At 37.9% G+C, this 12,769-nt stretch overlaps 3 protein-coding genes across 3 annotated transcripts; all 3 read left to right on the top strand.

Annotated features, from left to right (window-relative positions):
* Positions 1–2,827: 2,827 nt before the first annotated feature.
* LOC132903562 (uncharacterized) lies at positions 2,828–4,626 on the top strand. The gene is made up of 2 exons (XM_060952141.1): positions 2,828–4,549; positions 4,614–4,626. Exons 1-2 carry the CDS (start codon positions 3,048–3,050, stop codon positions 4,624–4,626), a joined length of 1,515 nt encoding a protein of 504 aa, XP_060808124.1. The 5' UTR covers positions 2,828–3,047.
* Positions 4,627–5,637: 1,011 nt separating this feature from the next.
* On the top strand, positions 5,638–7,436 carry LOC132903561 (uncharacterized). Its single transcript, XM_060952140.1, has 2 exons — positions 5,638–7,359; positions 7,424–7,436. The coding sequence occupies exons 1-2, from the start codon at positions 5,858–5,860 to the stop codon at positions 7,434–7,436; spliced, it is 1,515 nt and encodes a 504-aa protein (XP_060808123.1). The 5' UTR covers positions 5,638–5,857.
* A 1,011-nt stretch (positions 7,437–8,447) lies between these two features.
* On the top strand, positions 8,448–9,576 carry LOC132903560 (uncharacterized). Its single transcript, XM_060952139.1, has one exon. The coding sequence runs from the start codon at positions 8,668–8,670 to the stop codon at positions 9,574–9,576; it is 909 nt and encodes a 302-aa protein (XP_060808122.1). The 5' UTR covers positions 8,448–8,667.
* The last annotated feature ends 3,193 nt before the right edge of the window (positions 9,577–12,769 follow it).

The raw sequence follows: 12,769 nt of genomic DNA, 5'->3' as shown, positions 1-12,769 counted from the left end.
CTTAAATATATATGAGGCAAGCGAAACGTCTCTCCGCGCACGCAGTTCAGTATATCCCACCATACCAAGAACAAATAAGGTGGGTTACATTAAAGGATAGTATGGATAGACACCATACAACCTCATATATAAATACCTTATGAATTTATTCTGTATGCGCTCCAGCATGAGACTATATTTAGCTTCATGTGGAGCCCAAATCACTGCGTTACTCTCTAGATGGCTTCTGACTAAAGCATTGTATAAGGACTCAATGGCTTTTGTGTTAGTGAACCCATGTACTCTACGTAATATGAATCCTAAATTTCTAAATGCTTTTTTTATCAAATTTTGAATATGTGTTTTGAACGATAAGTCAGTTGCAAAAGTAACTCCTAGATCTTTTACCTCTGATACTCTTTTCATAGTCACATTTTCTACCTTGTACTCGTACTCAATGGGTTTACGTTTTTTGGTAAAACTGACTGTAACACATTTCGATTTATTGAATTCAAGTCTGTTTTCGTAAGCCCATAACACAATCCTGTCAATGTCTTCCTGCAAGCGCTCACAGTCTCTTACCTCATTGACTCTAAGGGACAGCTTTAGGTCATCGGCAAACAATAAACAGTCGGAGTGCTGGATAACAGAGGGCAAGTCATTGATCAATATGAGAAACTGAAGGGGACCGAGATTACTTCCTTGACTCACTCCTGATCTAACTACATACGGCTTAGACTGACATCCAGCGTACTCCACATACTGCTGCCTATTTCGCATATAATCAGCCAAGAACCTGAGCAGGTGGGGGGTACATCCGACTCCAGCCAACTTGGGTGGGAGTTGTCCCGCTTACTGTCTTGGGACTTGTTTGGAGGTGTGATGTTTAGGTATTTGCTGAATATCTCAGTCTAAATCATATGGAGATTATTCCACCTGAAAAACATAAAATTGCAGAGGAAGAGTCTAAGACAGAGACACCAAAGTTTGTTGATAAATCTGATTCGATTACTAAAATATTGGGTCTTACGTGGGACAAATGTAACGATACATTTAAATATTTAGTGCAGTTGCCGACAATTGAAGAGCCAATCACGAAACGGAAAGTGATCTCAGATATATCACGTCTCTATGATCCATTAGGTTGGCTTGCTCCAATTGTAATAAAAGCTAAGATTTTTATTCAAAAACTATGGACATCAGGTTTGAAATGGGATGAAAAACTTACGCCTCAATTACTAACCGAATGGGTCGCATATAGAAACGAGCTTTTATTAATAAAAAGTTTCGAGATACCCCGATGGATGAACACTCGAAAGGATGATACTTCTGTTCAGCTTCATGGATTTTGCGATGCATCGAGTGAAGCATATGCCGCAGTTGTCTATATCCGTGTTATTGATAAATGTAGTAATATTAATGTAAACCTTGTTACTTCTAAAACAAAAGTAGCTCCTATCAAACAACTGTCAATACCCCGATTAGAACTTTGTGGGGCAACACTACTTTCTAAATTATTAATAGAGGTAGCTGATACTTTAGGTATTCCAAAGCAACACATTCATGCGTGGAGTGATTCTTCAGTTGTACTTGCATGGCTTAGTAGCCATCCAAGCCGGTGGAAAGTATTCGTCGCTAACCGTGTAGCAGAGATTTTAGGAAGTTTAGACAGATCTCAATGGTCTCATGTCCAATCAAAATATAATCCTGCGGATATTGCATCGCGTGGAATTATGCCGTCTGACATTTCAAAAATGAGACTGTGGAAGCAAGGACCAGATTTTTTTTTTTTTTTTTTTTTCTTAACTTCCATGTTAACTGTAGTCGTGGTGAATAAATGAGTTGTTTGGTCCTCGGTATCACAGGTCCCACTCCGCATGAAGGTTGTTCTGTGGACTGTAGCTCCTGATCACTGGGGACAGGGGTCTTGATACGGGCTGGAGAGAGAGAGAAGGCTGCATTGTGCTGGGTGGGAGTAAAGGACAAACATCTCGCCTCTTCATTTTTGTCAGTTCAGATACAAGACAGCGATGCATCTCTTCAATTTTTTGTGTGCTTTTGCTGATGATCCCCGCTAGGTCTTCTGTGCAGGGCTGAGTGCTTGTTGAGGGAATGGTCTGAGCTGGTGAATTTTCCCTAATGGTTTTGATAATTTCGCTTTTGAGAGCTTGGACATTGTAGAAGTCAACTGCCGTCTCGGACGAGTGGATATTAAGATGTTGTTGTGCCCAGTGGGCGTTCGCATATTTTATATACGTCTGGTTAAACGAGTTCCAAGCTTGTATGGGATCTGAGATTTTAAGAGAGTCCCAACTCGCAGGGAATGCTTCGGGGTTGGTTTCGTATAGACTATTGATATACAGGGGCCTTAATGTCCAGACAAATAATCTCCTGGGACAGTGGACTCTGGGAAGATTGGGAAATTTCCTATTAAATTCTGTTTCCTCATCCTCACTTTGGATGAACCTCAGATAAGGGTCGCCGATAGGGTCCTCATCACTGTTTTCTGGGTCCTGGTATTCGCCTTGACAATCCATTTCGGCCGAGTGTGTGTCTGGTTGCATGTCGACGTCGGCATCTTGAGTGCCCGCTGGAGATACATGAAAGTTAACTTCTCTGGGAACTAAGCCGGATGTAGATTCACCTGCGTTCTCTCGTTGAAGACTTGAGAATAGGTTTTGGTGGATATCTTTGGATTCAGTGACTTCCTTTGCCTTTTCCTCGAGATATGCTTTCATATAACCCCTTATAGCCTCGGCTAGGACATTAGCTTTGCACTTGTTGAAGTGTTTAACTGCTTCTTGGTCCTTCAAAATTATGTCTACGAAATTTATTCCATCCATTATAACCATAAGGGGGTCCTCAGCAGAGTATTCTCTTGTAAGTTCTGTCTTGCTCTGTTCTACTCCTAGTCTGATTTTTTCGAGGCTAGCAGTCGCCCTGGACTTCCTCATGATTGGTTTTTTGGGTGTCGATTTGCAAGGGTGGGAGTTGTCCCGCTTACTGTCTTGGGACTTGTTTGGAGGTGTGATGTTTAGGTATTTGCTGAATATCTCAGTCTAAATCATATGGAGATTATTCCACCTGAAAAACATAAAAGCTCCAAAGGTTTTTATTTACCACATTTTGCTGTGGTGCGCAACGATAGAAGTACAACAAAAGTACGTATTGTCTTTGACGCATCGTGCCCAGGATCCAACGGTGTTTCTTTAAATCAAGACTTATTGGTTGGTCCCACATTACAGGATGACTTGAGACATATTTTAATGAGATGGCGGGCACATCCTGTATGTATTTCTTCTGATATTGTGAAGATGTATCGTCAAGTTCGTGTATCTTCAGAAGATGTTGATTTTCAGCGTATTCTTTGGCGTGAAAATTCTGCTTCTGAGGTACAACATTATCGACTTTTGACAGTTACATTTGGTACATCGTCAGCTCCATATTTAGCAATTCGCTCATTACGTCAAGTAGCTTATGACGAGGGTGTTCATTTCCCAATAGCTGCAAAAAAAGTGTTGTCAGACTTTTATGTTGATGATTTGATGTCAGGATGTGAAAATTTTATAGAAGGTCAACAGCTATATACTGAAATGAAACAATTGCTTAGAAAAGGAGGGTTTGAATTACAAAAGTGGACAAGCAATGATAAAAATCTAATGAAGTGGATAGAAAACGAAGAAAAACTTGGAGATAAAAGTATGAAAGAGCAAATAAAAGATAATAGAAACAGTGAAGACAATGATAATAAAATTGCAGAGGAAGAGTCTAAGACAGAGACACCAAAGTTTGTTGATAAATCTGATTCGATTACTAAAATATTGGGTCTTACGTGGGACAAATGTAACGATACATTTAAATATTTAGTGCAGTTGCCGACAATTGAAGAGCCAATCACGAAACGGAAAGTGATCTCAGATATATCACGTCTCTATGATCCATTAGGTTGGCTTGCTCCAATTGTAATAAAAGCTAAGATTTTTATTCAAAAACTATGGACATCAGGTTTGAAATGGGATGAAAAACTTACGCCTCAATTACTAACCGAATGGGTCGCATATAGAAACGAGCTTTTATTAATAAAAAGTTTCGAGATACCCCGATGGATGAACACTCGAAAGGATGATACTTCTGTTCAGCTTCATGGATTTTGCGATGCATCGAGTGAAGCATATGCCGCAGTTGTCTATATCCGTGTTATTGATAAATGTAGTAATATTAATGTAAACCTTGTTACTTCTAAAACAAAAGTAGCTCCTATCAAACAACTGTCAATACCCCGATTAGAACTTTGTGGGGCAACACTACTTTCTAAATTATTAATAGAGGTAGCTGATACTTTAGGTATTCCAAAGCAACACATTCATGCGTGGAGTGATTCTTCAGTTGTACTTGCATGGCTTAGTAGCCATCCAAGCCGGTGGAAAGTATTCGTCGCTAACCGTGTAGCAGAGATTTTAGGAAGTTTAGACAGATCTCAATGGTCTCATGTCCAATCAAAATATAATCCTGCGGATATTGCATCGCGTGGAATTATGCCGTCTGACATTTCAAAAATGAGACTGTGGAAGCAAGGACCAGATTTTTTTTTTTTTTTTTTTTTTTTTTTTTCTTAACTTCCATGTTAACTGTAGTCGTGGTGAATAAATGAGTTGTTTGGTCCTCGGTATCACAGGTCCCACTCCGCATGAAGGTTGTTCTGTGGACTGTAGCTCCTGATCACTGGGGACAGGGGTCTTGATACGGGCTGGAGAGAGAGAGAAGGCTGCATTGTGCTGGGTGGGAGTAAAGGACAAACATCTCGCCTCTTCATTTTTGTCAGTTCAGATACAAGACAGCGATGCATCTCTTCAATTTTTTGTGTGCTTTTGCTGATGATCCCCGCTAGGTCTTCTGTGCAGGGCTGAGTGCTTGTTGAGGGAATGGTCTGAGCTGGTGAATTTTCCCTAATGGTTTTGATAATTTCGCTTTTGAGAGCTTGGACATTGTAGAAGTCAACTGCCGTCTCGGACGAGTGGATATTAAGATGTTGTTGTGCCCAGTGGGCGTTCGCATATTTTATATACGTCTGGTTAAACGAGTTCCAAGCTTGTATGGGATCTGAGATTTTAAGAGAGTCCCAACTCGCAGGGAATGCTTCGGGGTTGGTTTCGTATAGACTATTGATATACAGGGGCCTTAATGTCCAGACAAATAATCTCCTGGGACAGTGGACTCTGGGAAGATTGGGAAATTTCCTATTAAATTCTGTTTCCTCATCCTCACTTTGGATGAACCTCAGATAAGGGTCGCCGATAGGGTCCTCATCACTGTTTTCTGGGTCCTGGTATTCGCCTTGACAATCCATTTCGGCCGAGTGTGTGTCTGGTTGCATGTCGACGTCGGCATCTTGAGTGCCCGCTGGAGATACATGAAAGTTAACTTCTCTGGGAACTAAGCCGGATGTAGATTCACCTGCGTTCTCTCGTTGAAGACTTGAGAATAGGTTTTGGTGGATATCTTTGGATTCAGTGACTTCCTTTGCCTTTTCCTCGAGATATGCTTTCATATAACCCCTTATAGCCTCGGCTAGGACATTAGCTTTGCACTTGTTGAAGTGTTTAACTGCTTCTTGGTCCTTCAAAATTATGTCTACGAAATTTATTCCATCCATTATAACCATAAGGGGGTCCTCAGCAGAGTATTCTCTTGTAAGTTCTGTCTTGCTCTGTTCTACTCCTAGTCTGATTTTTTCGAGGCTAGCAGTCGCCCTGGACTTCCTCATGATTGGTTTTTTGGGTGTCGATTTGCAAGGGTGGGAGTTGTCCCGCTTACTGTCTTGGGACTTGTTTGGAGGTGTGATGTTTAGGTATTTGCTGAATATCTCAGTCTAAATCATATGGAGATTATTCCACCTGAAAAACATAAAAGCTCCAAAGGTTTTTATTTACCACATTTTGCTGTGGTGCGCAACGATAGAAGTACAACAAAAGTACGTATTGTCTTTGACGCATCGTGCCCAGGATCCAACGGTGTTTCTTTAAATCAAGACTTATTGGTTGGTCCCACATTACAGGATGACTTGAGACATATTTTAATGAGATGGCGGGCACATCCTGTATGTATTTCTTCTGATATTGTGAAGATGTATCGTCAAGTTCGTGTATCTTCAGAAGATGTTGATTTTCAGCGTATTCTTTGGCGTGAAAATTCTGCTTCTGAGGTACAACATTATCGACTTTTGACAGTTACATTTGGTACATCGTCAGCTCCATATTTAGCAATTCGCTCATTACGTCAAGTAGCTTATGACGAGGGTGTTCATTTCCCAATAGCTGCAAAAAAAGTGTTGTCAGACTTTTATGTTGATGATTTGATGTCAGGATGTGAAAATTTTATAGAAGGTCAACAGCTATATACTGAAATGAAACAATTGCTTAGAAAAGGAGGGTTTGAATTACAAAAGTGGACAAGCAATGATAAAAATCTAATGAAGTGGATAGAAAACGAAGAAAAACTTGGAGATAAAAGTATGAAAGAGCAAATAAAAGATAATAGAAACAGTGAAGACAATGATAATAAAATTGCAGAGGAAGAGTCTAAGACAGAGACACCAAAGTTTGTTGATAAATCTGATTCGATTACTAAAATATTGGGTCTTACGTGGGACAAATGTAACGATACATTTAAATATTTAGTGCAGTTGCCGACAATTGAAGAGCCAATCACGAAACGGAAAGTGATCTCAGATATATCACGTCTCTATGATCCATTAGGTTGGCTTGCTCCAATTGTAATAAAAGCTAAGATTTTTATTCAAAAACTATGGACATCAGGTTTGAAATGGGATGAAAAACTTACGCCTCAATTACTAACCGAATGGGTCGCATATAGAAACGAGCTTTTATTAATAAAAAGTTTCGAGATACCCCGATGGATGAACACTCGAAAGGATGATACTTCTGTTCAGCTTCATGGATTTTGCGATGCATCGAGTGAAGCATATGCCGCAGTTGTCTATATCCGTGTTATTGATAAATGTAGTAATATTAATGTAAACCTTGTTACTTCTAAAACAAAAGTAGCTCCTATCAAACAACTGTCAATACCCCGATTAGAACTTTGTGGGGCAACACTACTTTCTAAATTATTAATAGAGGTAGCTGATACTTTAGGTATTCCAAAGCAACACATTCATGCGTGGAGTGATTCTTCAGTTGTACTTGCATGGCTTAGTAGCCATCCAAGCCGGTGGAAAGTATTCGTCGCTAACCGTGTAGCAGAGATTTTAGGAAGTTTAGACAGATCTCAATGGTCTCATGTCCAATCAAAATATAATCCTGCGGATATTGCATCGCGTGGAATTATGCCGTCTGACATTTCAAAAATGAGACTGTGGAAGCAAGGACCAGATTTTTTTTTTTTTTTTTTTTTTTTTTTTTCTTAACTTCCATGTTAACTGTAGTCGTGGTGAATAAATGAGTTGTTTGGTCCTCGGTATCACAGGTCCCACTCCGCATGAAGGTTGTTCTGTGGACTGTAGCTCCTGATCACTGGGGACAGGGGTCTTGATACGGGCTGGAGAGAGAGAGAAGGCTGCATTGTGCTGGGTGGGAGTAAAGGACAAACATCTCGCCTCTTCATTTTTGTCAGTTCAGATACAAGACAGCGATGCATCTCTTCAATTTTTTGTGTGCTTTTGCTGATGATCCCCGCTAGGTCTTCTGTGCAGGGCTGAGTGCTTGTTGAGGGAATGGTCTGAGCTGGTGAATTTTCCCTAATGGTTTTGATAATTTCGCTTTTGAGAGCTTGGACATTGTAGAAGTCAACTGCCGTCTCGGACGAGTGGATATTAAGATGTTGTTGTGCCCAGTGGGCGTTCGCATATTTTATATACGTCTGGTTAAACGAGTTCCAAGCTTGTATGGGATCTGAGATTTTAAGAGAGTCCCAACTCGCAGGGAATGCTTCGGGGTTGGTTTCGTATAGACTATTGATATACAGGGGCCTTAATGTCCAGACAAATAATCTCCTGGGACAGTGGACTCTGGGAAGATTGGGAAATTTCCTATTAAATTCTGTTTCCTCATCCTCACTTTGGATGAACCTCAGATAAGGGTCGCCGATAGGGTCCTCATCACTGTTTTCTGGGTCCTGGTATTCGCCTTGACAATCCATTTCGGCCGAGTGTGTGTCTGGTTGCATGTCGACGTCGGCATCTTGAGTGCCCGCTGGAGATACATGAAAGTTAACTTCTCTGGGAACTAAGCCGGATGTAGATTCACCTGCGTTCTCTCGTTGAAGACTTGAGAATAGGTTTTGGTGGATATCTTTGGATTCAGTGACTTCCTTTGCCTTTTCCTCGAGATATGCTTTCATATAACCCCTTATAGCCTCGGCTAGGACATTAGCTTTGCACTTGTTGAAGTGTTTAACTGCTTCTTGGTCCTTCAAAATTATGTCTACGAAATTTATTCCATCCATTATAACCATAAGGGGGTCCTCAGCAGAGTATTCTCTTGTAAGTTCTGTCTTGCTCTGTTCTACTCCTAGTCTGATTTTTTCGAGGCTAGCAGTCGCCCTGGACTTCCTCATGATTGGTTTTTTGGGTGTCGATTTGCAAGGGTGGGAGTTGTCCCGCTTACTGTCTTGGGACTTGTTTGGAGGTGTGATGTTTAGGTATTTGCTGAATATCTCAGTCTAAATCATATGGAGATTATTCCACCTGAAAAACATAAAAGCTCCAAAGGTTTTTATTTACCACATTTTGCTGTGGTGCGCAACGATAGAAGTACAACAAAAGTACGTATTGTCTTTGACGCATCGTGCCCAGGATCCAACGGTGTTTCTTTAAATCAAGACTTATTGGTTGGTCCCACATTACAGGATGACTTGAGACATATTTTAATGAGATGGCGGGCACATCCTGTATGTATTTCTTCTGATATTGTGAAGATGTATCGTCAAGTTCGTGTATCTTCAGAAGATGTTGATTTTCAGCGTATTCTTTGGCGTGAAAATTCTGCTTCTGAGGTACAACATTATCGACTTTTGACAGTTACATTTGGTACATCGTCAGCTCCATATTTAGCAATTCGCTCATTACGTCAAGTAGCTTATGACGAGGGTGTTCATTTCCCAATAGCTGCAAAAAAAGTGTTGTCAGACTTTTATGTTGATGATTTGATGTCAGGATGTGAAAATTTTATAGAAGGTCAACAGCTATATACTGAAATGAAACAATTGCTTAGAAAAGGAGGGTTTGAATTACAAAAGTGGACAAGCAATGATAAAAATCTAATGAAGTGGATAGAAAACGAAGAAAAACTTGGAGATAAAAGTATGAAAGAGCAAATAAAAGATAATAGAAACAGTGAAGACAATGATAATAAAATTGCAGAGGAAGAGTCTAAGACAGAGACACCAAAGTTTGTTGATAAATCTGATTCGATTACTAAAATATTGGGTCTTACGTGGGACAAATGTAACGATACATTTAAATATTTAGTGCAGTTGCCGACAATTGAAGAGCCAATCACGAAACGGAAAGTGATCTCAGATATATCACGTCTCTATGATCCATTAGGTTGGCTTGCTCCTGTAAAGGTGGTGTGTTAGGAGACTAATTGATAGACCGAATGATGAGTTAATACTGAATTATATTTCATACAAATCACTTATAAATAGGGTTACATTGTCTTACCTCTACATCTCCCTCGCAGGAGAAATTAAAATAAAATACAGTTTTATTTTAATTTTATCGAAATATGAATTAATAGAAGTTTACAATCCACTGTATTAAAACTACTACATATTTTTTTTTTTTTTTTTTTTTTTTTTTTTTACATAATATTTTGTTATAGTTACTTATTTATTTTATTAATGGAACTCTTTTTTTTTTTTTTTTTTTTTTTTTTTTTTTTTTTTTTTTTTTTTTTTAAAAAAAACAACACTAATGTTACAAGTGCAGGCTAAAAATAGATTAAGCTTATACGACATTACAGTATACAATGCAATTGCAAATATTTCTAAGTACTTGTTAAATCATATGGTTGATTTTCTATAACAAAGAAAATAAAATAAAAATGTTACTTATGTTCTTTTAATTATAATACTAATAAAAGTATAAATGGGTAATATTTCCTTTTATTTTTACTTAAAGTTATATCTTACTACACGTACCCAATACACAAACTATGCTCTACAATACAAGTACAGGCTAAAAATAACTTTCGCTGACCTGACACATTCTTTATACAATGCAATCACTAAGTATTTTATGAATCATTCTGACTGTTACTCATCTCTGTAGGCTCATGATAAAGTTTAGTTCTATTTTTATGTACTATATCTATTTTATTATTTTTTATAATTTCAACATTTGGAGGAATTTCCTTTACAACCTTATAAGGGCCAGAATAAATACTTTGGAGTTTATTACCTGTTTCGTTCTTTAATAAAATAAGATCGTTTTCTTTATAAATAATAGAATTGCTATTTCGATCATATTTTTCCTTCCTTCTATTTTTACTTAATATTAAATTATCCCGCGCTTCTTTCTGAGAAGTTTGTATCCTGTATCTTAATTCTAAGGGATAGCTATCTACATTATACAATGGGTCTACGTAATCCTTTGTGAGGTTTGACGGTAAAACACATCTCTTACCGAATACGAGCTCAAACGGTGTAAACTTAGTCTCACTGTGAACGGAAGTGTTGTGTGAAAAACACCAAAATGGTAACCATGTACTCCAAATCTCAGGATGTTTTTCACATTGGATACGTAGATAATTACCTAAACCCTTGTGAGTGTTTTCCAAGCTACCCAGTGTCTGATGATGATAGGCTGTTGACTGCAACTGGTCTATATTCATAAGTTTACAAACCTCTTTGAATATTGATGATAAAAACTCTGTTCCTCTATCTGTGGCTATCACCTTGGGAATGCCATACCTCAATATAAAATTATTTACGAACTTTTGAGCTATTTCAACACTACTTTTTGTTACCATAGGATACGCTTCAACATATTTTGTTAATTCACACTGAATCGTGATTATATATGAATAATTGTTTTCATCCCTATCTATAGGTCCTACAGTATCAAGGAAAATTTTTTCGAACGCTGAATTAGCAGTTGTCGTCACTACCATGGGCTCTTTTATATAATGTGAAGAATGCTTCATTCTCTGACACTTATCACAACGTTTTACGAATTCCTTTACGTCATTTTCAAGCCCTGGCCAATAGTAATATTTTTTAATATTTGTGAACATCCTTCTAACGCCTGCATGGCCACTTGTAGGCAAAAGGTGGAAATCATTTAAAATAATTCGTTTTTCATCTTTATCTTCTATCCTTTTTATATCATTTAAAACACACAAACGTGGTCCGGACCAATTCTTTATGTCTTTTATAGCGCTTACTAATTTCTCAATAAATAAACAATAATTCTTCTTCTTAATAAAACATACTTCACTTATGTCATTACTTTTACATAAAACACACAGTTCTCTCGCAAATTCGCCTGACGAAATTTGTGATTGAGAATCTGGATTAATAAAAATACATTTTTTCTCTTCAACATATAATAATGTGTTCGTTTTACTACTCTTATATCTCATTCTTCTTAAAAATTGCATGTCTGTAACACTCGCAAATCTTAACTCTATAGATCTCTTGGGTTTAATATGTGTTTCTATGACTCTCGGGTGATCAGTCCAATCGTCAGTAGGTATCATATTATTCCCAGTATCTTTATTTTTCTCATTCTCACGTCTTTTCTGTGCCCGTGTCATAACATTCACCATTTGTTCATTCATCTCCTTCAATTCATCCGATGATATACATAAGCGAGACAATGCATCTGCAGCTGCATTATCAGCTCCTCTTATATACTCTATCACAAAATCATACTCTTCCAAAGCCATTCTGAACTTCATCAATCTACTAGACGGATCCTTCATATTAAACAGATAGACAAGCGGTTTATGATCTGTTTGTATAATAAATTTCCGACCGTATAAGTATGGGCGAAAATGTTTTACGGCCCAAACTATTGCTAATAACTCTTTTTCAATAGTTGGATAGTTCTTTTCCGCTTTGTTAAGACTCCTACTTGCATAGGCTACTGGCCTGCCATCGTTGTTATTTAAAACTGCACCTATAGCATATCCCGATGCGTCTGTCTGAATTATAAATGTATTTTCCTGAGATAAATTGGGATATTGTAATACAGGGTGAGAAATTATTGCATTTTTAAGAGTTTCAAATGATTTTTGACAAGCATCATCCCACACAAATGTTACATTTTTCCTGCATAATTGATTTAATGGATGAGCCTTTTCAGCAAAATTTGGAACAAATCGCCGATAATAGTTAACAAATGCTACAAATCTTTTTGCCTCATCTGTTGTTTTTGGAACATGATAATTTTGAACTATTTTAATTTTTTCTGGGTCTGGTAAAACACCAGCTGCCGAAACTACATGACCTAAATATAAAATATCTTTTTTCAAAAATTCACATTTATTTGGATTCAATTTAAGGTTCACTTCTCGGAGTCGCTGAAAAATGTCCTGTAAGTTTTTATTGTGACTTTCTAAATCTCGTCCCATACATATTAAATCATCTTGATACACCATACATTTTTCATACGTAAGACCTGCCATAGCTATATTCATCATCCTGGAAAATGAGCTAGGACTAGTTTTTAGACCCATAGGCATCCTAGTCATTTGAAACTGACCTGAACAGAACGCAGTATATTTTCGGCTACTTTTTTCTAAGCTTACATTGTAATATCCTTGGT

This window comes from Amyelois transitella, chromosome 28 (assembly GCF_032362555.1).
Source record: "Amyelois transitella isolate CPQ chromosome 28, ilAmyTran1.1, whole genome shotgun sequence".
NCBI lineage: Eukaryota > Metazoa > Arthropoda > Insecta > Lepidoptera > Pyralidae > Amyelois > Amyelois transitella.
The sequence above is the reverse complement of the archived record's forward strand: the minus strand, read 5'-3'. Positions and strand labels throughout refer to the sequence as shown.

Bases quoted from the DNA above. Each gene is read 5' to 3' on its own strand.
- LOC132903561 (XM_060952140.1), top strand. From the start codon at position 5,858: ATGGAGATTATTCCACCTGAAAAACATAAAAGCTCCAAAGGTTTTTAT.
- LOC132903562 (XM_060952141.1), top strand. From the start codon at position 3,048: ATGGAGATTATTCCACCTGAAAAACATAAAAGCTCCAAAGGTTTTTAT.
- LOC132903560 (XM_060952139.1), top strand. From the start codon at position 8,668: ATGGAGATTATTCCACCTGAAAAACATAAAAGCTCCAAAGGTTTTTAT.